This window comes from Alosa pseudoharengus, unplaced genomic scaffold (assembly GCF_046254945.1).
Source record: "Alosa pseudoharengus isolate Yale_2024_CS ecotype anadromous, Long Island Sound unplaced genomic scaffold, YU_APseudo_1.1 YU_APseudo_1.1_scf_2, whole genome shotgun sequence".
Classification (NCBI taxonomy): domain Eukaryota; kingdom Metazoa; phylum Chordata; class Actinopteri; order Clupeiformes; family Clupeidae; genus Alosa; species Alosa pseudoharengus.
Genome location: NW_027468663.1, coordinates 29,733,470 through 29,760,704, shown reverse-complemented (window position 1 = coordinate 29,760,704; position 27,235 = coordinate 29,733,470). Strand labels below are relative to the sequence as shown.

General features: G+C 43.7%; 1 protein-coding gene and 1 long non-coding RNA gene across 2 annotated transcripts in view; one reads left to right on the top strand and one right to left on the bottom strand.

Annotated features, from left to right (window-relative positions):
* Window positions 1-9,442: 9,442 nt before the first annotated feature.
* LOC143135202 (uncharacterized) lies at window positions 9,443-11,472 on the bottom strand. The gene is made up of 2 exons (XR_012988852.1): window positions 10,793-11,472; window positions 9,443-10,395 (listed from the first exon to the last, which is right to left on the bottom strand). It is a non-coding gene; the product is annotated as an uncharacterized LOC143135202 (long non-coding RNA).
* Window positions 11,473-11,814: 342 nt separating this feature from the next.
* The window catches only part of hs6st1a (heparan sulfate 6-O-sulfotransferase 1a), an 87,982-nt gene continuing 72,561 nt past the window's right edge, over window positions 11,815-27,235 (top strand). The window contains exon 1 of the mRNA XM_076294439.1: window positions 11,815-12,630. Within this exon, the coding sequence (XP_076150554.1) occupies window positions 12,113-12,630 (518 nt within the window). The 5' untranslated portion in view covers window positions 11,815-12,112. The remainder of the gene's footprint in view (window positions 12,631-27,235) is intronic.

The window sequence follows — 27,235 nt, the reverse complement described above, 5'->3', positions numbered from 1 at the left end:
TGAACTAGCTACCTGCTCATTTTCTGATGTGCCTTTCTAGCAGACTTTCTTGCCTTTCTTTTTTTTCTTTCTTTTCCTTTCTTTCTTTTCCTACAACGAACAGCCTCCATGGAACTGGATACTTTGCAGTTTTAATGTCAAATACTCTCCTTGATATTACGCGTCATAGTGCCTGGGGCACTATTGCATGTTGCTTTGAAGTCATACAGCACAACACATCAATGCATATGATCAGGATAGTTTGAACTCAAATTTGTTACATTACAAGATATGAATGCAATGCATGTCAAATAGACCAATGTCTGATTTTAGGCTACATTTCTAATAAGTAGGTGAACAGAGGAAGATTGGAAGAAGAGAACTCTGCGGGACTTTTTATTATCTGATCACACAAACATGGGGAGGAATGTAGTATCAATGTGTGTTTGCATGTGTGTATGATAAATGTCTGTATGATCCGTATGGACCACCCCCAACGATTTGGCACACAGCTGAACCGTGGATTGGTTGCAAAATTGAGTCCATTTTATAGTCAAGATGAATTAGAACGCTACTGCCGCTGTTACTTGTTAGAGTAAAGATTCTCTGAATCTTGAGAGCAGTAAGTGTTTCACATGTTAAAAGCAGGACTTTGTGGTGAAACTGGATTCAGACTTTCTCCTCACAAGATGGAGGAGAAGAAGAGCGTGCTCTTTGTGCACTCACTGCACAAACAGTCATTCTGCAGAGATCCTCTCCATAGTAGCATAGATGTTTAATGATTTTTAATATAGTTAATAACTTTAAAAAGCTATTTACTTTGACAATGTGTTGCCCTCAAAGACTATGCTATATGCTATTCAGTTGTAAATGCATATTTTGGTTTTACTCAAAACTGCACCAATTTACATTGTTTTGGTCCCACGGATATTTACACTCGTTATATCCAAAACTAGACCTAGGTTGTGGTTAGACTGGAGTTTCCCTTTAAGCCATCAGTGTGTCTGTATAGTGTTAATGAATCATACTAATATACTTCTGTGTGTGATAACAACAGCATCATGTGTTGTAAGTATGAAATCTAAAAAACGAACAATGTATAGTGTGATTTTGACAGTGTACAGATCTTAAAACACTGTTCACAAAACAGCAAGTTCTTCTGAGCCACTGCTCAGGGTATTTCTTAGTATTACAACACCTAACCTAATTTTCAGTCTTTATCTGCAGGCAACTAGCCGAACAACATAAAAAAATAGAATAGAGAGAGAGAGAGAGAGAGAGAGAGAGAGAGAGAAAGACCTTCAGTAATGGGATGCATGTATGTCCTTTAGCAGAGGAGTTCAGTGCTTCACTTGGCAGCATTAAACCCAGAGTAAGAACAGGGTGACATTTCAAAATACATCAGGGAGAAAGAATCACTGGAGCCATAGCTGTGACGTTATTATGCAGAAGTATGATTTGATTGAACTCTATTCTAAACAGTTGAAATGACCTCAACAGAAAACAAATGCATAGCACTGAGGGCCACATTATTGTGTTTGTTTGAGTAAAAATACTCAATTATGCACTTAGTCAGGAAAATTGAAGCTATTTGTTTTGCTGTTAGATTGGGTCGATCGATGTAATGACATGCATTGTTGCTTTTTGGAGCAAGCAACACAATCTCAACTAAGTGGATTGATTCAACATTCAACACCTCATTCCTGAACAGTGTCTGTCCCTGGGCCTGATATGACTGAGCAGAAACCTCCAGTGGAGCAGAAGGGCAAAAGCTCACTTGATCTTGATTTTCAGTATGAATACCCCTCACTGCTCCCCGAGCGCCGCTGTTGTTGCAGGCAGCTCACTGCGCCGGGATTGGTGTGTGCTTCACCTCACTGTGTGTTCACTGTGTGCTGAGTGTGTTTCACTAATTCACGGACTGGGATAAATGCAGAGACCAAATTTCCCTCACGGGATCAAAAGACTATATATACTCATAACCATGTCGCGCAAATTTGTTCAAAACTGAAAGACTGCATTTGGTTTGTGCGCTTGGCTGAGGAGCGATCTGAGGGATTATGACTGAACGCCTCTAAGTCAGAATCCCTCCCAGACGTAGCGATACCCATGCCCCTAAGTGCTTCGGTTGGTCTGGATTAGCTGGGGCCCCCGGGCCCCCGGGTCCCAGTGAACAGAGCCGTTCGTGACTGCGTAAAGGTGTGGCCGGAAAAGCGCCGCACCTCTCCTGAAACTACACTGCATGTTCGTGAAGAACCTGGAGCTAAATTACTCGTAGACAACCTGATTTGTGAAAGCAATAAAACATGCTCACATGGAAACTATATTATGTGACATGTGCATATATTAACTGACACTTGCACAAGTCCTAAAACAGGCAGCAGTAGAGGCAGTTGTGTAAACAACATAAGCTCTTTTCCTTGAGGTTAGGAGTCCATTTTTAAAAAAATGTGCTGTGCCGGTGCCTGTGTCCAACCGTTTAAATTACAGCGAGCCATTTTAGAAACTCTCTGAATTACTGTGGTCATTTAAAAAAGTCGTCCTTCAGGAAACATACCTCAAATCAAGCCCATATCTATCAGAGCAACACCCATCACTAGAAAAACTTTAAAAAAAAAAATCTGTTCAGATCCCTAGAGCACCTTGACCAGATTATGGCCAGCTATGTTATTGTCAGCCTCTGTCTGTCCATGACACCCCTCCCCCACACCAGATCTACTTCTATTGATCTAACATGGCCTCACTGTCATACACACTCATTACCCTCTCTCTCTCCTTCCTTCACCAAACACTCTCCGCTATAAGGACAGCTGATTTCTTTTATCATATCTATTAGCCGTCAGTCATATCTTGACCACATCTGAGCCAGATCTGCCAAAGCACTACTAGTCTCATTGACACTTCCCACTCCATCTCTTGTGTCCTTTGTGGAGTGAAAGTGGAGAGAGTATCTCCTGTCAGTACTGTGACATGTAAGCCAGAGCTGGGAGCTGCTTGTGCTACTGTGACTTGTGAACATGTGCCTTCTGTCAAAGCCTGTAATCAAAAGCAGATGCGCTCTCTGTCTCTCTCTCTCTCTCCCTTGGTCTGGGGGTAATTGTGTGATTTTTTTTTCAAAAGGCGGTTTGTTTTACTCTACCCCATTTTGAGTGGCAGTCAGATTGAAACCAGTCACGGCGGAAGCTTCCTCTAAATAAAAAAGTTGTTTTGTTGGGAAATTTCTGATGGGTGCTTTTCTCTGTGGCTTTAGTGTTTACTCCAGTCTGCTGCAGACTGCCATTCATCTGTTTTCTAAGGATACAATGATTCGGTCAAAAGAGGAGAGGGTGCTGTCGTATCCTCGGGTGACCTGACGTGATGCGTTTCCCCCAAACATCAAGAAGGAAAAAACACTGCAGAGCAAAGTGACATCCTCTCTCACTGCTTTGGTGTAGTGTTCCTGTGATCAAAGCAAATCAGAACAGCAGATGGCTCCTGAATGGAACTGTGTCTGAGCCACTTGGGCCCAGAACTGAGGCAGCTATGTTTCAGAGTCGGCCTCTGTTTATTGGGGTCAGAGTATTATGTATGCTGCATAATTTTTGCATTTGGAGGGGGAAGAATAACATTAAAGCTGCGATTGGACTCTTCCTGGTGTGAAATGGATGACGGGATATGTGTGCAAATGTAATTACTATGCATGATGAACTCGGCCTTGTGATGAAGAGGGTGTCAGCACTGCGGAGCGGTTCCGAGGGGGTGGGGGGTGGGGAGCGGGGGTGCACAGCTCGCCATAACATCCATCCTGGTAAAGTAACTCAGCAACAAATGGTGGCACGTTGTGGAGCATCAGCATGGCTTCATTAGCCAAGCTGAGCCGCGGGCGCGATAATCATGATATCAAATGATGAGGGTAGGCCCATGCTCCTGGGCAAAGCTGTGGCATGGTAAATAAAAACATGCCGATTTTAGCAGCACTAGCTGTGTTTAAGAGGCTAACTTGCAAACAACATTTGTTTGACTTACAGTAATTAGCTCGGCGTTCAGGGCGTTCGGTGATGAGGAGGCCTAAACGAGGAGAAGATTTAGTGAGCATCAAAAGAGGGGGTTGTTAGGCTGCACAGAACTTTGCATAAAGCTGTTTAATAATTCTGTTACTCTGAAGGGAGTGTTTATCTGAACTCGAAGAATATTAACGACTCTTCAGTTAAACTAGCACACATGCAGTCTAACCATGGTACACACTTACAAAGCTCAACACAATATTAAACTGGATGAAATTGCAAAAATTAAAAAAAGCTTTGTGTTTAAATATATGATCCCCTAAATAAAAAGGTGCTCATGATTCCATCCTGCTAATTTTCTGAATAAATTCTCATTGATTTCAAGCTGACATACATCTTTAACATGCCATATGGATTTGAGTTTCACAGTGATGTATCTAGTAGTATAAGTATAAGTATATACTTTTTTGATCCCGTGAAGGAAATTTGGTCTCTGCATTTAACCCAATCGGTGAATTAGTGAAACACAAACAGCACACAGTGAACACACAGTGAGGTGAAGCACACACTAATCCCGGCGCAGTGAGCTGCCTGCTACAACGGCTGCGCTTGGGGAGCAGGGAGGGGTTAGGTGCCTTGCTTAAGGGCACTTCAGCCATGGCCCACTGGTCAGGGCTCGAACCGGCAACCCTCCGGTTACAAGTCCAGAGTGCTAACCAGTGGGCCACGGCTGCCCCTATTTGTGTGTTCCAAAGTGGTATGTTTTTTGAATGGGGGTTCAATGTTATGTCACATGCTATATGTGCTGTTTGGATGAGACACACAGTATGTTACATGTGTGGATGGAATAAATGTTCCATGTTATATATGTGCTGTGTGGATGGGGTATATGTTACATTCTGTATGTGCTGTGTGGATAGGGTATATGTTACATGCTATATGCTATGTGCTGTTTGGATGGGACATATGTTACACATTACATGTGCTGTGTGGATGGGACATATGTTACATGCTATATGTGCTGTGTGGAAGGGACATATGTTACATGCTATATGCTATGTGTGCTGTGTGGATGGGACATATGTTACATGCTATATGCTATGTGTGCTGTGTGGATGGGACATATGTTACATGCTATATGCTATGTGTGCTGTGTGGATGGGACATATGTTACATGCTATATGCTATGTGTGCTGTGTGGATGGGACATATGTTACATGCTATATGTGTTGTGTGGATGGAATACATGTCACATGGTATATGTGCTGTCATGTGTTACATTTTTTATGTGTTATGTGATTCTGTGGCCACATTCTTAGCTGTGGAACATGGAGTGATGTCTATCGATGTCCATCTATCTACCTATCTATCTATCTATCTATCTATCTATCTATATATCTATCTATATATCTATCATATCTTTAAGTGTGGAAGGCCATCAAATGTCCCCCAAACACATTTATTAATGTGAAGCTTAACTTCAGAACCAGAAGAGATTATCCAAACTAATATGCAATTTCCATGTGTTGTGCTGTAGCCTATTTATACTCAGCCATATGAAGTGCTGGTTGTTAATGTTTGAGGATGTGAATGTGTCAAGGGAGTTTCTCAAACCTCCAACCTTCATCACATAGCCTACTGTTAGGCCTACTGCTTTATCCATAAAAGGATTCTCATGAATCACAGTGCAGTTGACTTGTGATAAATATTACCATACCTCCTCCAGTCAAAACATCAGTAGAAAAGCAATTAATAGGCTTTCACACATTCCCAAGAGAAAACGAACCAAGCACACGGCAAAACACACAAGTCAAATGTTCAAAGTTGCAGAGCAAGCGCCTCTCAGTGCTGCCCACTAGCCGTGGAAAGGTGTTCAAAGCCATGTCTGGCTCAAACATATTGGTTTTGTGTTTCTCGGATATTTGTACCCCATTATCATTAGCAGTAGGTCAGCACTAGCCTGACGTAGTCATACTCAATTCTAGTCAGAATTTGAGTCTGATACTGCTCCATAGAGCTGTGATTATGGGGCGTGTTTCAAACGAACCAGGAAAAAAAATGCCTCTGCACTCAATTGGATAGACCTACAACCAATCAGAGCAACGGAGTGTGTGACGTATGTTAAGCGACGCATAGTTGATGTCAACAGAACTCAACTGCACGCTAGACGAAGAAAATGTGAGCGATTTTCGCAGGTGTTGTAAAAATAATGTAAGGATACACGGAGTTCTTCAACACACGAACCTCATTTTTGAGAGAAACAGTAAAGGTGAATGCATATACGATCAAGTTATCCGTTTAGGATTACAACTCCACAACACTGCAAACAAATCGCATCGCATTTGTCGGTCCTGTCAGAACTTTATAACACGGTTGGAACGCGACATGCCCGTGTTTAAAAAATGGACAGAAGACGAAGGAGACCAGCCTGAAGAACCGTGTTCATCTGAGGCATCAGAGACGCCCCGGACTCTGAAGAAGTTCTGCCCCAATCCGTCAACTTCAACCGGTACAAAAACGCGAAGAAGCATTACAGAGGTAAGCTTGTTAATACATTTCTACTTCTTATGATATGACTATGACCTCGATTGCCACGTTTCACATGAGTTAATAGTGAGTCGTGATTATTGTCCAATGTGATAAACACTGTGCATTCCCACACTCCTCATTTCCGTGAAATCTATCAATGATTAAATCATCTAGTCATATTTTGACATGCCTAGTATTCTGGAAGCCAGCCCGAATTTCAGTGTAGTGTGAGCAAATGTTACCAGGATAAACTTGTACCTGATGTGTAAGTTGGCCTCTGTCACTTTGTCAATATGTAGAAACTTCATTTTGTAATGGACTAGCATGTTATCCAACCCCCACTTCTGTGCTTGGCACCTCTGTGGGGGGTGGGCAGTGTTTCTCTGACCTGCTCAGCAATTGCATCTGGTGTCACCATATTTAACAGTCTGTATTATCCAATGTATTGTCAATGCACGTTATACTTATTAGGCTATACTGTAATTCTTCACACTGACGTGTTCACTTATATTTCAGGTTGTCACCCATTTTCCATCCACTTGACCTCCACCTGGAACACCTAAACAATTTTCTCAAATCATTTATGAGAGGATTGGGACCAAACATGTCAGAAATGTCAGCAGCCAGAATCAGTAGGTCCATTGGCATCGTCAAAGAGCTAATGGACAAAACGGACACAGAGCTGGAGCTGACAAGGCCGGCTGGCATTCATCATGTGGCCCGAGAACAGGACGTTTTAACACTGGTAAACATTTTCAGGGAGACACAACTTTCCCAACAAAAATCACCCAGGCAGGCAGTCTCATGACACTGAATATCAATAAAACCAAGGAAATAGTAGTGGATTACAGAAGGAAGCAGCAGAACTACAGTTACACCCCACTAATGATCAGCGGGCAACCTGTAGAGAGAGTCACAAGTTTTAAATACCTTGGTGTCCACATTACTGAAGACTTAACATGGACTGTTAACACTCAACATGTTCTGAAGAAGTCCAGACAACGACTCTACTTCCTTCGTCAGCTAAGGAAATTCAAAGTTTCTACATCCATCATGAAGGCCTTCTACACTTCAGCGGTTGAGAGTGTTCTAACTGGTAGCATCATCACCTGGTATGGGAACTCCACAGTTAGAGATTGTAGTACTCTGCAGAGAGTAGTGCGCTCAGCTGAACGTACTATAAGAACTCAACTCCCTGCTCTACAAGAAATCTATTCCAGAAGAGTACTCCTAAGAGCCCAAAAGATTCTGAAGGACTCTTCTCATCCTAACAATGGATTATTCCTACCGCTGAAATCAAGAAGACGCCTATGTAGTCACAAAGCCAGAACTGAGAGGCTCAGGAGAAGTTTTTATCCCCAGGCCATCCGAACTCTGAACTCACACTATACTGACTTTGCACACATTCACTCCTCAGCACTCTCAAACATTTCCCAACTCTGAACTCACACTATACTGACTTTGCACTCATCCACTCCTCAGCACTCATGACCCCATCCCCCCCACGCCCCAACACACACACACCTACATGACTTTTAGCACTTTTACATCCCTCTCCCTATGCTGCAGACCTTTTATTTATTTTCTTATTCATCACACGTCAAAACACACACACACACACACACACACACACACACACACATATCTGACTTTCTCCAACTTTTGCACATCTCTATAGAACTTTTTATTTATTATTTTTGATTTCTCCTCCATCTATCTACCCATGTCCTTGATTGCCTAGCCTTTCTGTCCCCCCCCCCCCCATCCCCAACACACACACACACAAAAAAAACACACACTCTTACATCATCACTGTGATCACCTCACATACATACAGCACACTACAGTAAGCCTCCTCTACATACTTGCTGCACACTGCCCCCCCCCCCTCCCTACATACACAGCACATTGTCTTCAGGATCTTCTCCAACACACATCCTCTACTTACCTACAGCATACTGCCCCCACCTACCCACACACACACTATACACACACACACACACAGTCACTGCTTCACTCCCCTCCCGCCCACACACACATCTTCACTGTCATCACTCACATACATCATACTTGCAGTACACTGCCCCCCCCCTCTCCCCTACATACACAGCACATTATTTCATCAGGAAGCTTCTCCAACACACATCCCCAACATACTTACAGCACACTGCCCCCGCCCCCCAATACACAGCACATTGTCTCATGAGGAAGCTTCTCCAACACACATATTGCACACTGCCCTCTCCCCACATACACAGCACACTATCCCATCTCCCTTGTCATCCCCCCAACACACACACCAAGACCCTTGGCAGTTGGGTTAGCCCCTTGAGCCGTGGATATGCCCAAGGTTTCTTCCTTGGTAAGGGAGTTTTTCCTTGCCCCTGTTGCTCTTGGGTGCTCCTTGTTGGTGCCCCCCCCCCCAATCGCAATCCTCCCCCACCTTTCTTATGCAGCCCTTGCCACTTAATCTACTAAACCCCTCTTCTACTGCACTTTTTACCCCCCCCCATAAATGCACAAATAGGCTGACACCATACTTAATTTCACTGCATTTCTTACTTCCAGTAACTATATGCATGTGACAATAAACTTCCTTGTATCCTTGTATCATGCATTCCCGAATTTCAAGAGAAACTTATTGGCAAAGCTGAATTACCAGGAGAAAATAATGGACTGGCAAAATGTGCCTATTTAAATAATTAAGTAAATGTGAAATGTAAATGGTGATGGTAATTTGTAAATATTGTTTTCATAAATGACAATGTAAATAATTGTGTTTTCATATAATAGTTAAGTAGTATCCACATTCTTGTGTGTGTTTTCTTATTGGTTGTATGTTCAAAGTTCAGAGTATATCTTCAAACATTACCTATTATGTGTAGATATTAAAAATCTTTATTGACATGTCTTATTGTTTGTCTTTTAAATGCAGAAACATCACCAACCAGTAGAGAAGTATAAACCATTTTAATTTTATTAAAAAATATTAATGTAACAGAGGTAAAAAAAGGCATTTGCACAACAACAGGACCCTGAAGCTACAAATTTGAGCCTGAATTTGAAGCTAGTCTGAGATCTTCAACATTGACAAGCCTGATTCCAAGTTACTTGGTGATGATTGTATCTTATCCTCATCCTCGTCATCAAAGTAACCAGTGTAATCCATGTCAACCTGAACACGGTCATCCTGAACAACACCGTCATCAAACAAATTAGTTTGACTCTGTTCGATGTCATCAAAAACCTCATGCATAATTCATAGTATCTCTTTTGCATGTTCCAGCTTGTATGTAGGGAGATTATGGATAATGAAGTCCAGGTCAAATATCTGTGTGCACTGTTCTAAAACTGATCAATGAGTTCATCTCCAAAAGCAGTGCAGGCTGTGTCGACTGTAAAGTGGTATGTTTGTATGGTCCTGAAGTAAACTACTCCTGTAAGTTTGTAACAGTTCCCTGATCAAAAGTGTGCCCTCAGGTGTGACTATTCTGTGTTTGTGGTGTGATGAAACCTCCCCTTGAAAGTGTTCATATTTGGGGATTAGCTCCCCACAACCTTCAGGTTCACAAGAACAAACAGAATGGCAGTGAGTGCAGCACAGATGTCCTAGATCAACAGATGTGGCGTATTCCTCAAAATGGCAGTACAAAGCTTTCCGCAGACAACTAGTGACTCCATTAAAGTACCGTCTTAACTGCTGGGTCAAGCTTTGTACTAACATCCCTCACAATCCAGTGTAGGCACTCCAGTGTATGGCCAGGTACTTTAATCAGACCCAGTCTGATGTTTGTTCTGTTTGGGCTCAGGGCCAAAATGATTGGATTGTCCATCTGAAGCTTTTTCATAACCCTGGCTCTGGATTCCCGATCAGCAGAAGCGGTCAATGTCAGCACAGGTGTACCTGGAATATATAGCAGTACAAAAAGCAACCAATAAGTAACAGTAAAAATAAGAAATTATGAGTAGTATCATTTAGTACTTTTTAATGACTGTACTGACATCTGAAAAGAATACATCACTTATAAGGGGTACAGTGACTACTAATATGGGTATGGTGCTTGAGTACATAAAGCAACACCTAAATGCCCTTCTGCCCTTTTGCAGCCTGACAACTGATAGAAATAAAACAGTAACCTACATTAGAATGTTTTAACAGCTAGTTCGCTACAATCACACTAACGTTAATGATTGTACCAAGTCTGAGTTAGCGAACGTACAACGATACCTAGGCTACAACATGGGATTCATATCACGACATTGGGAGTTATTTACTAAGTCAGACAGTTAGATTCTCTTACCATTTGTAAGTTAGATGAACTTCGTCCACGACGATACCCATAACGTTGGCTTGAAAAACATCGGAGCCTAGCATGTCCCTCCACTTGTTGTTCAGCAGCCAGGATTCCGGGCTTCCGAAAAGGAGCTGGCAACGACCGCTGGCTATATCCACCTCGTCGTTCACGCCGAGTTGCATCGCCGTGATGCCCATTTCAGTTGCTTCTTTCACTTGGTCCTCCATGAGTGCGACCAAAGGAGAAACAACAATGACCAATGGGTTTTCATTGTGTCCCATCTTCTTAGCGACCAACGGAGCCAGCTGATAAATTAAACTTTTGCCGAATCCCGTAGGAAGGACGCCAAAAACATCTTTCTTTTCAACAAATGCCTTGATCGCGTTTCTCTGTTCCTCTTTTAAAATTAATTTGCTGTCGATATCTTCTAGAACAGACCTAATAGCAGAATCTACACACCTCAACTCTCCAGCGGCAGCCATCGTTGTTGTAAACGAATTCAACCCAAGCGCGCTTTGGTGACGTGGTTGATTACGTTACTGTTGATCATCTGTCCATCATCGTATAAAGCCCGCCCTGACAATTTGATTGGCCCGCCAGATATTGGGCGAGCATACTCGCGCTACTATTGAGCAATGCCAGACCGAACTTCCCGACCTCAAACGTTGTGGGCGGGACTAAGTTCGGAATGGCACCCAGGCTAGGTCAGCACCACCATCAATGGCAAAAACGAAACGATGTTTAAAAACAAGTCTTCTGTGTTCAGCTGGAAGACCTCATTTTATGCAGAATGACTGAATTGTATCGAAACATGATAGGCCTAATGTCCATCACTAAATTGATGTCTGATCTTCCAACACGAGTAGGCTATTTGTGATTTAGCCATGATCGCAGAATGGGAAAAATCATTATTTCATAGAGAAATTCAGTGCGGGCGCTATATTTAAACCTAGGCAATAAAACCTACTCCAGCTTCTTCTCGGCGTTTTTGAGCAAGTCGGGAATGAGCGTGCTGAAAAGTGGGTGTCGCTGTGCATCGAGACTCGCGCTGATGCAGCGAGCACTTTTAAACACATACTTGTAAACGCTACGGTTGTCAGTGCGGGAAGTCGAAAGGTATACACCGCGGTATTGACTGTCAGCGACTTGGACTGGACGGATCCATTCCATTTAGGCTACATGCTGCAAAGATACCAGTAGCCTATTAGTCTGTCTGAATTTCTACTTTACTTGTGTGGTCCTCTGGCCGCGTTTCGTTTGTATGGGGACAGTGCAAGACGAAGCGTTTCAGCACCCACTGCGAATTGAACAGGGAAATGGTAACATATGAACCACATTGGAAGGAACATGGTTGAGAGGACCAGTAAATTTTTGTTCATTGTTGTCGGATCTGTTCTCTTCATGCTGATTTTATATCAGTACGTGGCGCCGGGGATGATGAACTTCGGGTCTCCCCACGGTTACATCGTTGAAGACGATGCGGATATCTTCCCGACTCCCGATCCACATTATGTGAAGAAGTACTATTTTCCAGTTAGAGACTTGGAACGCACGGTGGATTTCGACATCAAAGGGGAAGATGTTATTGTGTTTCTTCACATACAGAAAACCGGGGGTACCACTTTCGGGAGGCACCTGGTTCAAAATGTGAGGCTAGAGGTGCCGTGCGATTGCAGACCCGGACAGAAAAAGTGTACCTGCTATCGCCCAAACAGAAAAGAGACCTGGCTGTTTTCACGATTTTCTACCGGTTGGAGTTGTGGTTTACATGCAGACTGGACCGAGCTCATCAATTGCGTACCAACAGTGCTTAATAAAAAGGAGAACAAATTGAAAAACTTAAGGTATGAATATTGACCCCAATTCTTTCCAGCTAAAGTTGTTTGAAAAGTTATTAACCACACATTAAGGTCTCACATTATTAGTCACCTAACCTGCGAAATCCCAGTGTATTAGAACTGCGAAGTTCTCTGGCCTGATCTAGGGTGATTATTATTCAGAAAAGATAAAGCTGCGAAGTTCCTTAAGTAATGGCAATTAATTACGCTGCAATCGATGTCCGAGTCTCACTTCTGTCTCAGAATTAGAAGGCCCTGGTAAATATTCAGATTAACGGTGTACATAATCACGAAAGAGATGTGCGCTATAATTTAAACTAATTAGCAGAATTGTTGATATGAATGCATTCATGGCGTGTTTGCAATGTTCATTAGTTACAGCTATTTGCAGCTATCATGTTGATGGAGTGCATATACCACTGCATTTCTAAGCACTCAAGTGTCACTGCATGCATCAGGACTGCGCTGTTGCAAGCTACATGATGATTAATCAGATGTTACTTTGATGCAGATCTATTGTGGCAAATTCGTGTGTTGGTTTGGTAAAGTCCTTATTATGTCTTTAAATGGTGACACATGCCATGTTACGCGTCTTTCCCGACATGGGAAGTGGAAAATTACAGTGTGGCGAGGGAAGAGACCTTGTAAACATTGAAGTAAAGCCTACTAAATAAGCAGTTGAGTCGCTAGACTTTCTCACCTCCACCTGGCTTTGATACTTGGGCTAGAATTTTGCAGGTATGCCTCTAACAAAGTTGAAAAAAAAAAATTCCTGATACGTCGCTGATATTTCTGCGAAAAAGGGCACATGGATACATTCATAATTAATGGTTTGACTGTTTCAAATGTATTGTCATATAGACTCTAATTGCATGCATTTATATTGAACACATATACGGTTCTGTTTCATTGAAATTTGTTAAGCGTTGTGTATCCAAAACTATTACGCTACTACTTAGCTGCCTGCGTAAAGGTGGTTACATTACGCAGGTTAAACACCAGATAACAAGATGCGGATACCAACCACTGAAAGAGGTCCATCTTGTAGCCTACTCGGCAGACGAGCTATCCAGGCTACTGCGCTGCCCACCAATTCCCCTCCACGGCTGGGAAGGAGGAGAGGCAAAGGCACGAGACCGCAGGCTACGCATCGTTGAAACCGTGGCGATTAGCACATTTATCTCCGACTCCTCTGCCACCAGTGGTCGCGGGCTGTTCTTTGTTTGACATTCCTACACATGTTTGGCAGCAATTCTAGTTTTTCTCCTTTACCTGACACTCCAAATGTTATAGACAACGGCTAGAATGCCGACCAGGATGTCGCCAAGAGTCTCCCAGATTTCGTGGCATGTGTTTTTAGAACTTTCGTCATAGATTTAGCTGTAGTTCTTAAATTGTGAATGATGATCCTGTTTTTTTTCACATAGGCCACCTTAAAAAAAACCGCAAACCCGCGCCTACATAGAAAAAAAAGCTAGCGTCAGCGTTCGATTTCGAAATAGTGTTATCTTCTCTCTGTCTTTACCGAATGAGCTGTTATTTTCAGCAAATAAAGAAACACATATGGAAGGGGAGAGGTCTGATGACATGTCGTTAGATGTTGCTCCGTCATTTGATGTTCAAAATTCCAATCTTCCATGTATTTAAAATCAGAGGTGTTCTGCTGTGGCGTTTTGATAAGAGTCAAAATAAGTATTGAGGGCCTTCCGCTTAACAGACATTTCTTGCTTCCACTGTGCTTGTTCAGAGCTCAGTGGAATAATTAATTCTTTTAACTCGGCAATGTTGCATGGAAGAGGGAGATTATGAAACTTCAGAGAGCAATCACACATTGAGTCAGAATCAGATCATGTTACTTAATTGGTAAAAAAACATTCAAAGGAGGAACGATTATTCCCCCACCAAGCTGTTCCTCTTTTTGAAGGAACTGATAGGACAATCTTTTTTCCTTTTTAATAAGTGCAAGTAAAGCATTTCCCATTCCTTTTTATGTGTAGCTGGAGGAGGATATTTGAGGCCTCTGTTTAGAATCCTCTGCAGTTTTGGGGTAGCACGTTGGCTGTCACATGACAGTGCAAAACTATGGACATCCCATGTTCCTTTGGGTGTGAAACATTTGGGGGTTCGATGAAAGATTCACTGATGGACACTCCATCATCTGAATCAGACTATGAACCAGAATAAATGTTTGAGATTGTGATGGTAGGCTTAACATGTTGCCCTAAACTGTTTTAATAAGGACTTTCACCTTGTCTTCTGATATGTTATGTGTGCCAAGCTCTTGATGGCCTGTTCTGTGTGAATAGGTTTGGATGTTGCTCATATTATCATTTATATCTATTGAAGCTATGAATCTCCAGCAGATTTCTTGTTGAATCGTTCGTGTGAAACAAAGGCAGCAAGTGCTTTTCTACAACTGATGATTTGAAGTCATTTACTTATTGTGAGTCATACCACATTTTCCAGTTCGTTTAACACACCACAATGGTCTCTGTGAAGCTGGAAACCTGTGTGAATGGCATGATATTTTTTTGTTGTTGTTTAATTGGTTAATGAGTTGTGTAGTACCTCATAGGCATTACAAGTGCCATTTTCATTTGGTAAACCATCTGGTGTTGAATCTGTGCCTCTCAACCATAGGACACACACACACACACACACACACACACACAGGATTCAAATTGTTGAAAGAAGACGTTGAGCTCAAGTAGGAGAATATGTTTGCCGTTGCCACTACAACCGGCTGTCATTATCCACCAATTTCAGGTTTTTGTCTGTGTCGCAGTGTAGCCCTCGGCCTTGTGCGGCGGTGCACTTGTGGAGGTGTGACCTGTGCCCAAGAAATCCACTCATTGCCTGTTCAGCTGCTGTTGAGTGGTGGGGAGCACATGCAGCTCACTGGGTGGTGATACTTGTGGTGAGGTTAGAGAATGGGCTGTGCCATTACCTGCTCTTATTCCATGAAATCATTATAGGATTTACCCTCCCCAATGTGTGATGGTGGATGATGAAGTGCAATTGGAAATAACAACTGCAGAATGTTCCAGAATTGTTATTTTACTATAACTGCTTGGACTGTCTTCGTTGGTGATTGGTGATTTCTCTCTGGCATGTGTAGCAGAACAGTAGCAATGTTGTTATATTAAAGCCATGAAGATGTCTATATCCAGACCTAGCCTACGGGGGGATTTAATGAGGAAATGCGATGTGTGTCATATGCAGTATGTATGTGTGGGATGGCGTGGGAGAGGTTGGTGTGGCCCTGTGTCCTCAGGGTCCTGTTGTACTCCAGCCTGTGCTGCTGAAGCATGATTCATAATCCGAGTGTCCCCTAAAAGGAGTCGTTATCTGAAATTTAATTAAAAAGAAGTTTGATTTGATCTTTTACTGAGTGATATTTTTAATTTCATCCTGTATGAAGAATGAACTCCATTCCTTTACATTTCACTCCCTCTTAGACACTTATCTCACTTTTCTCAACCCCCCCCCCCCTTATTCTCTCTTCCTCCATTTTTGTGTGATTTACGTCCTTCTCTGCCCACCCTTTCTCTCTCTTTATTCATGCATGTCACTCTTTCCTCCATCTCCCTTTCTCTCTCTCTCTCTCTCTCTCTCTTCCTCTCTCTCTCTCTCTATCCCTCTCAACCCCTCTTACTTCCTCCTTTTCCCCTCCCTCTGGCGGTGTAGCTCTAATCAAACAGCCAAGGTAATTTTCCACACTCTGGCTTTATGGATATGGGCTGCACAGTACACCCCGAGCGTGACCAGAACATTAGATGAAATGTATTTTCATGGAAGATTTGCCGCAATTTCCAAAATGGCTCCTTCGCCTAATGGGCAACTGCTTTCTATATAATGACTAAGTTCTCATATTTATACATGGGAAGAAAAGGGGAGGTGGGCTTTAAAAGGGGGACCGTAGCCAAAATGACAGGGGGGTGTCTAAGAGGTAAAATTCAATTAGCCTAGCTGTCAGATAGGTGGTGTCTAATTTTTTGTGTGGTCTTGAGGGGATTGGCTTGATGAAATGCAGTGCAGTCAATGGGAGGGTGTTATGAAGAGTCATGGCTTGCGTGGAATTCCTATCAAAAGATGCCTGCGAGGAGGCTCCGTGGAAGACCTTTGGCGAGAGGAGAGGAGCGCAGCAGAGAAGAGAGCTGAGAAGCAGAAGGAGAGGTGGCCTTAATTGAGGTGAATTATGGAGGATGTCTCCACGGGCTGCTACTGCCCTCCAGGCAATAAAAGGTCATCCTCTTCACATTGAAGGGCCAACTCCCACCGACTGAATTTGCCGCTTGTGTGCTTTTCTCCTTCCTTCCCTGCCTCTCTCTCTCTCTTCCTCCCTGTCTTTTCTCTCCCTCCCTCACTTTCTCTCTCTTCCTCCCTCTCTCTTTCTCTCCCTCCCTCACTTTCTCTCTCTCTCTTTTCCTCCCTTTCTCTTTCTCTCCCTGCCTCACTTTCTCTCTCTCTTTCTCTCCCTCCCTCACTTTCTCTCTCTTTCTTCCTCCCACTCTCTTTCGCTCCCTCCCTCACTCTCTTGTGTAGCGTTGTTCAGAGGACAGCCACAGCTGTGTGCCATATAGCTCACCGCTTATTTCTTATATCCATTATTTGAGTCCGTATATTATGGCCTAGCATAGCAGCAGCAGCACACAACGCTAGGCAGCCAGCATCGGATGTCTTGACATGTCAGGCATTTTATTCCCTCTCGCTGTTTGTCCACCCCAGTGCTCTTGATGTGGGTGAAGGCCAGTGTGTCCAGAGGGCGTGCGGTCTGCACTCAGGCTGCTGTTCTGTGTTGTCGTGATGGCCAGAGAAGCCTGTCAGGGCATTAAATATGTGTATGTCTGGCAGAGCGCAGCGGCACAGCGGAATCTGGTTTATGTCCAGATAGGCATGTTCTATTGCTCTTCGCTCTCTCGCTGTACTTTACATCTTTCCACTGGCAGACCAAACACACTTTGTGTTGCTAGCATTTTGAAGAAGTGATCTGTAATTGAAAAGAGACAATGACAGTAACTGTGTGCGTGTGCGTGTGCGTGTGCGTGTGCGTGTGCGTGTGCGTGTGCGTGTGTGTGTCCGTGTCCGTGTCCGTGTGTGTGTGTGTGTGTGTGTGTACTCATGTGTCATTGATTGAGGGAGGTAGTATGTGGGTATGAGGTGCCTCCCTCATTAAGGCGGAGTGACTTTGGGCAGAATGGTTTGGAGTGTATGTGTATGTGTGTAACCACGCCTTCTCCTAAGCAGGCTGGCCCCAATGTGTTAATCCCATCAGATCAGCGCGGATTAAATACCGTCGGCCCCAAAGCCAGTTACGTGGCCATGCAGATCCCAAGACAGCATGCATGGAGGAATCTGTGTGTCAAACTCAAGTGACTCTCGAAAAAATCTCTTTTGGACAGACTCTCTCTCTCTGTCTCTCTCTGTCTCTCTCTCTCTCTCATTCATTTGATTGATTGATTTGATATTTCATTTGATCTTTCATTTGTCATGCCATAGTTGTAGTCTTTTGTCTATGGGCAGTATCTTTCCATCTTGAGCATATGGGATAAAGTTCACTCTTTTTATGTTGTTTTTCCTAAACTGTGGAATGCGCACAGCAACAACACATTGATCAGAGCCAATGTCACCCTCACAACCTGACCTTACAACAAGTCACTAATGATGAGTGTCATGTCAAAATGAATAGATGTAAAAGTACCACACATGCGCCCCTGTTCCACTCTATCACTGTGTCTGTGAGGTGGGGTGGTATTTCTCTAAGGGATGGAGTGAACTCTTGGTCACCTGCCTGGTGGTGGTCGTGATGAGGAGTTGTTGATGGAGCTGACAGGCCTGTAGGCATCCTGATAATAGAGTTCACGCAGGGGTCACGGCGTTATGGTGCAACCACATCTGTGCTAGGGTCAGGTTAACCGCTATAGCGCCTTCACTGGCCCGACCACATGGTTAAACACTTCCTGCATCCACACGCTCACTCACTCCATAGGTCCTCTGAAAGTCCAACACCATATGAACAGTTATGTGCTAATATGTCTGTTCTAGGATCAGTCAAGTCACTTGGCCAACTTTCTTCGTAGGCCCACCAGTATGTTTAACCAGGTGATTCAACATCGCATTGAAGTGCACACACACACACACACACACCTGCCCTCAGCCATCTTGTCTTTTCTGCCGACGCTGTTGCTGTTGATTTATTGCTCAATTGCTTCAAAGCCTCTTCAGGATTGTTTGAAGTGTGTAATATGTGGACAGATTAAATACGCATATGCACACATGTACACACTCGAAACACTCGAGAAGGAGAAGAGAGAGATGGAGAGATTGCTTGAGGTGGAATTTTTCATGAAGAGAGTAGAAAAGGAGAGAATTGTTTCCCTTTCACTTGCTCTTTCGTAGCCTTGCTTTTGTTATTTTAGCGTACTGTATGTATAAGCAGGATTTGTCGCCGTGCCTGTGCGGTGTATGTATGCATGTGCATGGGGAGGTGAGACTATGGGGTTAGAAGAGAGAGAGAGAGAGAGAGAGAGAGAGAGAGAGAGGGAGCGTTGTCCTTGAACTGGTCTTGAGGACGGTGTAGCGTGAACGAGTGCTCTAATGCTTGTACTCTGTCTGTAATGGCTCTTTAATAAACAAAGAACTGACTCTGCTTACATCCCTCCACACACACACACACACACTTCACACACACACATCACCACCACCATCACTTCCCCGGCCTGCTGCTTTGCATAAGTGAGTGCTGTTGCTCAGGCCTGGAAACACTTACTGATTCTCTCACTCTGCTGAGTCTCTCTCCTCAGAGCTGGGCAGAGCCCCACCTGTCATTCGCTTTTTACTATCTGCTTGTTTCCTTTTATGTATATTTAGAATCTTGGATTTATTTGCCTAATTTAGATTCATTTTATTTTGCTTGTTTACTTACTTAACCCATTCGCGCTGGATGCTGCACGACGCAACATTCTATCTCCCGCCGGTTGCTGCATAGCGCAACATTGAATCTCCTGCTGGTTGCTGCGTAGCGCAGCATGCTTTTTATTTCATGTTTTTAGGTGTACAGAGGCTTAGATATTAAGGTTTTGGTAGACGTTGACAATTCTTAGTATTTTTTCGGAAAACCCTCAGGAAATAAGGTTATTTAGTCTAGAATGCCATAGGATTCTATAGGCGTTTTTAGCAGGCATTTTAGAAGTAAATGGGTTAAATATGTATTTATGTATTTATCTATGACAGCTTGTTGCATCTAATTTTAAATGGTCTTGAAACCAATCGTCTCTGAGCTACAGGCTTATATCGAAATGAATGGTTTGCCACTGATGTTTTGCCTCCCCATAATCAGCTGTGCTGTACGTGGTTGTTAATAAATCTATCAAGTCTAAGTGCTGAGTGCGAGATATCCGATTAACTGGTTACAAAACAATTAGTTCTGACAGCCGGGTGTGTTTCTATGTCGATTTGATTGTTCCACTAGCCACAAAAAATATTGCTTTGAGGTCCTCAGTGGATGTTGTTGATTGAAAAAAGCTTGTCCTATATGCGAAATCACCCATTGATATTCGGGGTGAGAAGTCTGATAGTCTGTCTAAATTAATTCCCCTGTGCGGAGGATAAATTGTAGTGCGATGACTGATTAGCAAACATTTTTATTATTCATAATTAGGGCTTGCACGCTCTCTGTGTGAATTGGATTATTGCCGCGTCATAATTGGCTCTGGCCAATGCATCACACATCTGAATCACAGGTCTGTTATTTCTTCCTGTTCTGTTTCGTCTCTCTTCAATTTGATATGTTTGTATTGGCAGCAGGGTGATTCTGAATCAGTCGTCTTCTTTTTTTAGTTTTGCTTGGTGTCTTCAACTGTATGTTGGCTACATTGACCAGTACCTTTCTGAAGAGAGGCTCAACTTGTTTGAAACCACTGCAAGTGTTAATGAGCAGCGGTGTTGGACTGAGACTTTGACCAGTTCTGGCCCTGTTCTGTCGTGAGTCAGGCCCAGAGCCTTCTCCGTGTCCACTGGCACCGTGGCTCTTAAGCATGAAACTGGCTCTTTAGCAGGCGTCCAAGAAGGCAAGCAGGGACGTTATTTTTAAATAATTATTCTCTGGCTTAACTCCGAGGAAATATAATTAACATTGGCTATTGTCCAAAGCACTGTATGGACAGACAGGCTGAGCCTTGACAAGCCCCGACTTGCTGGGTGGATTGAGTGGAAAGGTTGCCCTTCGACAGTGCAATACTTTCTCTCTGTCTCTGTCTGTCTGTCTCTCTCTCTCTCTCTCTCTCTCTCTTTCTGTCAAGAGCGGCCTGTTCACCCCATAGGCGGCTCTACTGAAGTCGTTTGGAGGAGAGGCCATTTGTTTGACCTTATTAATTGCTTTTATGAAGGTAATTTTATTGGAAGGCGAAGCCACAAGGGACCTCTATATTATTGACCTACTGATCCAGCGCCGTTTTATGGCTTGCGTTTGGAGTTGTGTAATTACTACATCTGGGATTAACACAGCCGTAAGTGAGTACTGCTGATGATGTGGTCATAAAGTCTCGGTGCGTTCCATCGATGGACAGACAAACACATGCACACAATACACATTTCGAAAATATTTTGAATAGCACTGGGTGTCAAATGTAGAGAAATGTTGTTTCTGTGATGCCTAACTATTCAAAATGCTGTTTTTGAATGGCTGAACCATATATGTGATATCACTGTTAGTTTATTGAGTTTATTGGTGTGTGTGTGTGTGTGTGTGTGTGTGTGTGTGTGTGTGTGTGTGTGTGTGTGTGTGTGTGTGTGTGTGTGTGTGTGTGTGTGTGTGTGAGAGAGAGTCTGTGTGTGTGTGTGTGTGTGTGTGTGAGGGAAGTTTGTTGTCCTCACTTGAATATTAAAACTGATATATCTCCCAGAGAAGTGTCCAGGATGCTGGTTCTCTGCTCTCACATAGCATCCCCACCACCCGCCACCCGAGCCTTTGTCTCCTGCCTCCTGCCCCCATGGCCTGCTGCCTGTCTCCTGGAGAGAGCGGTGATGTGGGGAATAAAAGTTATTTGTGGGGCCCTGCATTCAGCCGCGTAATGTCTCCGTATTATGAGGGTTTTTCTGCTGATGCGGCCCTGCTGTCAGCTCCCAGCATCCAGGTCGCTCTGTGCCATGCTTTCTGAGAGAGGGAGGGAGTCGGTGCAGGAGGAGGAGGGGGGGGTATGGAGCTAGAGATTTATAGCCTCTGCAGGAGAGGGAGAGGCTGAAAAAGCGAGGGAATGTTTGTGAGCTAGTTGGAGCCAGTGGGGAAGAGAGGAGCCTGTGTTTTTTTGAAAGCAGGGTGGAAGAAGGAATAGAGGTTCCTGGATGAAAGGAATTAAACGTGTACATCTACACCCCCCATCCCGATGCTATCCACCCCTCCCCCTCATCACGCTTTGATGAGGTTTTTTCTTCCTTCATGCACCTTTCTCCCTTTCTATATATCCTTGCTCTCTCACCAGACCCCTCTTTCTTTTTCAATTACTTATGCCTTTCTCTCTCTCTCTCTCTCTCTCTCTCTCTCGAGTGCATGCTGGGATTGCGTGAGGAGCGTGAGTGTGAGTACGACTGAGCGCTGTCTGTGGCTATCTTTAAACTCTATCTTTTGTTTGTCCTTATATGTGTTGTATCATTGTTTTTATCTTATTGTTGGGACTTAGTTTGGTTGACTGTTTTGGGGTTGAAAGTGAAGCAGAACCCCCGCACCCGGCTTACAGCTGGTCGGGGTGTAACAATGGAATTTGAGGCCTTGACACGTCGTCATGGCGTGAAGGTGATCTCTGATGTTAGTGTGGAGGTTTGTAGTTTGGCGATTGGAGAAATTGTGGGTCACGGTAATATTGTATCAGCTTCGCGAATGAAGAACGCTGTTGTTGTTTTCCTAAACAGTATTGCTAAGGCAAATGACATTGTCCAAAGTGGTGTTGTGCTTAATGGCACGTTCAATCCTGTTGTACCCCTGAGTTTGCCCTCGACTAAGATCGTCATTTCGAATATTCCCCCGTTTCTTTCTGACCGATTAATTAGTACTGAGCTTTTGCGTTATGGTAAACTTGTTTCTCCAATCAAGAAAATTCCAATTGGCTGCAAATCGCCATTACTTAAGCATATTGTCTCCTTTAGGAGACAAGTTTACATGATCCTAGACAGCGGTGATGAGCTCAATTTGACTTTCCGTTTTAACGTTGACGGGTCTTACTATATAGTTTTTGCGACATCTGATACCGCTATGAAATGTTTTGGTTGTGGGATGATAGGACATCTTGTTCGCGCGTGCCCATCTAAATCTCACAGTGAGGATGCTGGAGGGCGAATGCCCGCAGCAGCCAGTGCCGAAGGAGGCGAACCTACGACAGGTGGGTCTGTGGCGGAGGAGTCTGCCACAGTCGGGGATAACCAACCCGAGCCTAGCAGCTCGGTGTCTACGGCAGATAGGCCTGAGCTTGCGGGGACATCCACCACTACTGTGTTGGGTAGGGCTGAGCTTATGGTGGAGGAGTCCGCTGTGACTGAGTCCGATCAAACCACCGAGAAAACCCCGACGATTGCGCCTGTACTGGCGATCGTTACAGAGGATAAATCCTCTGCAGCCGAGCCTGCATTTGAATTGGTTTCACCAACGATTGCATCAGCTGTGTTTGATGTGACTGTTAAGGAAAAGGCTGATGAGTCGGAGTCTTTGCCGAGTGGGAGTGAGCCTGGTGGTGCGTCTGCTGCTGCGGGTAGGCCTACGTCCGCCTCAGGTGGGTTAACGCACTTACTAGCTTCAGACCCGAAACTAAAAGTAGCCCGTAAAACTGCTCCGTGCGTGTCAGATGGTAGTGACATGGAGGCCGAAACAACTGTTTTTAAAATGCCCAAAAGGAAATCTAGCCGTAACGATGATCACAGCACAAATAAGCAGGCTAAACAGAAAGGACATGTTAACTATACTGAGTCGGACAGTGATGGCTATTCCACCGATTCGAGCAGGTTTTCCTGGTCTGGTAGTGATAATGTGATGATGATGTACAGTGCTAGTCACATTAGTAATTTCTTGGCTGAAACAAAAGGGAAAAGGGGGGTTCGAGTCGAGGATCATTTCCTTGACAGTATGCAGTTTATAAACGATGTCTGTCATCATAGACGGGAAGGGGCCTTTGATGACAGGGAACTTCACCGTCTCCGGAAACTTATTGGTAAACTTAAGAAAGAAAATAGCGATGCACTCGCGGATTAACTGCGGCTTTCTCTTCTATCACGTGTTTTTTCTCTGTCTCTTTCCTTCTTTATATGAACATATGAACAATATTAGGATTACTACCCTTAACATTAACGGAGGAAGGGACTTTAGAAAAAGAGCTCAAATTTATGAGCTTTTACAGCAAAAGGCAACAGATGTTGTGTTTTTACAAGAGACTCATAGTGATATCAATAACGCTACAGATTGGGCAAGAGAGTGGAATGGGCTGACTATTCTCAGTCATAACACGTCTGACAGTGCTGGAGTGGCACTGTTGTTTTCATGCAGCTTTATTCCCCAGTCATACAGCATTGAAGAAGTGATTAAGGGGAGGCTTTTAAAAGTACACGCTACGTTTGAGAATGACGTTTTTGTTTTCATGTGTGTTTACGCACCGACCTCCGCCACAGATAGAGTAGCTTTTCTTAAAACGTTGAATGCCTCAGTGAAGAACTGTAGTGATAATGAACTCCTTATCCTAGGCGGGGATTTCAATTGCACAGAGGCAAGACTTGATCGGAATCATGCTGAACCCCACATGTCTTCACGTAGCCATCTCATTGAGGTGATAGTTGAGAGTAACTTATGCGATATTTGGAGGAACCTGCACCAAAGTGAGAGACAGTACACTTGGGCGCACTTCAGGGGAAACACGGTGTCATTAGCTAGGCTTGACCGGTTTTATACTTTTAGACATCATATGAACAAATTTAGCTCTTGTACCATCCACCCTGTTGGTTTTTCGGACCACAGCATGGTGATGTGTAACATAAGTGCAAGTAATGTTAAACCCAAGAGTGCATACTGGCATTTCAATGCATCACTTTTAGATGATTTCAATTTTAAAGAATGTTTTATTTATCTCTGGAATGTACTCAAGGCAGACAAGGAGCTTTACTCCTCACTGTCTCAGTGGTGGGATATAACAAAAACGAAAATTAAACAATTCTGCCAAGGTTACACTTGCAATGTCACAAAAGGCATAACCATGTCCCTCAAGAACCTTGAAGTTGACATAATGGAAATGCAGAACCTGATGGGAACATCTGGTACTGGGCAGTACACTGAGACTTACAACACAAGGAAGGTGGCATTATCTGAACTAATACGGCTCAAAGCTCAAGGCGCATTAATTAGATCACGTTTCAGAAGCATCTCGGAGATGGATGCTCCCTCCAAGTTCTTTTTCAATCTTGAACAGAAAAATGGTCAAAAAAGATATATTCATGCTCTACGGGCCCAGTCTGGCACCCTAGTGACTGACACGATTGAGATACGGAAGCTAGCTGTTCTCTTTTATGCTGATCTGTACAAAAATGAGCACAATGAACACACAGATGTGGAGGCTGATTTTTTTCAGAATTCACCCACACTTTGCGAGGATTCAGTTACGATGCTTGGTGAAGATATATCCTTAGAGGAGCTTCACAATGCCCTTATGGCTATGGAGAATGGGCGGGCGCCAGGTATTGACGGCTTGTCTGTTGAGTTCTATAAGGCCTTTTGGCCAGTTCTGGGTGAGGACTTTCAAGAGGTGCTCACTGAATGTTTAGGTAGGGGGGAGTTACCACTATCTTGTAAGAGAGCAGTGCTCACCCTACTACCAAAAAAGGGCGATCTGAACGAGCTGAAGAACTGGCGTCCAGTCGCTCTGCTCTCTACAGATTACAAGATTTTTTCTAAAGTGTTGGCCACTAGATTGGGGAAGGTCATGGCAGAGGTTATACACATAGATCAAACATACTGTGTACCTGAGCGGTCCATTTTTGATAATATCCAACTAGTCAAGGGTGTCTTAGACGTCTCTAATCTACTTGGTCTCAGAACAGGTCTCATCTCTTTAGACCAAGAGAAGGCCTTTGATCGCGTTGAGCATGCTTATCTGTGGAAAGTCCTGACACACTTTGGTTTTAATAGGAATTTTATAGCAATGATCCAGGCCCTGTATTACAATATTGAAAGTGTCTTAAAGATCAACGGTGGTTTGTGCGCTCCCTTCAGAGTTCAAAGGGGTGTACGACAAGGTTGTTCTTTATCTGGAATGCTGTATGCGTTAGCCATTGAACCTCTGTTAAATAAGCTGAGGGCTAAGCTCTCTGGGTTTTCAGTGCCTTTGTGTCACGATGTGTTTAAGGTTTCGGCCTATGCTGATGATTTGATTGTCATGGTCAGTGAGCAAAAGGATATTGACATGTTAACCAACATAATAGGCACCTTTGGTTTGATTTCATCTGCAAAGGTGAATTGGAACAAAAGTGATGCTTTCCTTTTTGGGGACTGGTCAGGGGCACAGCTAAGGCTTCCTACTGGCCTTGAATGGAAAAGGGCTGGGCTTAAGTACCTAGGAGTCTATTTGGGAGATCAGGACACTATGAGGAAAAACTGGGAGGGGGTTCTGGAGAAAATTAAGGGCCGATTAAACAGGTGGAAATGGATCCTTCCACACGTTTCCTACAGGGGGCGTGTTCTTATCGCCAATAATCTTGCTGCTTCCTCTCTGTGGCACAGATTAGCCTGTATTGATCCTCCAACAGACTTTTTAGCTACCATTCAAGCTCTATTGGTTGATTTTTTTTGGGACAATCTGCATTGGCTACCCCAGAGCATGCTGTACCTGCCTAAAGATGAGGGAGGGCAAGGGCTTGTGCAGTTGTCTAGCAGAGCCGCAGCCTTCCGTCTTGCGTTTCTGCAAAGGTACCTTACGGGTCCACAAGATCTGATTTGGAGGCCTTTGGCGAGTGTAATCTTTCGGACAACAGGAGGATTGGGATTGGACAAAACACTTTTTTGGACGGATACTAAGAGACTGAATGTATCAGCATTGCCATCTTTTTACAGAGGACTGTTTGCTATCCTGAACTTTTTCAATATGCAGAGAACTGGAACTAACACGTCACTGCATTGGCTTCTGGAAGAGCCTTTGGTTCATGGCTCCCGATTTGACATCGCTGGGAGCGAGAACCCCACACTGACAAGGATACTATGTGACTCTGGTGTTGTCAAGATTAAACAGTTAGTGGACATTGCAGGGCCTGATCTGGTTTGTTCTGAGGAACTAGTATTGCGCCTAGGCATAAGGTCCATACGTGTCATCAACAAACTGTTGAGTAGGTGGAAGGCACTCCTTACGGCTGAGGAATGTGAAAGACTTAAGCAGTACTGTTTGGGGTTAGACCCTCCTGATCAGGAGGATCCTTTTCTCAATGTATGTGTTAGACCAAAACTGGGTGACTGTGCAGGGGTTATTTTGGAGAATAAAGAACGAACAGAGATTGTTTTGGATGACTTTTGTAGTAAACCTCTGTACAAAATGTGTGTTATTGTTCTAAACAAACAGAAGTTGAATGCAAGAGTTGACACTCCTTGGCGAAA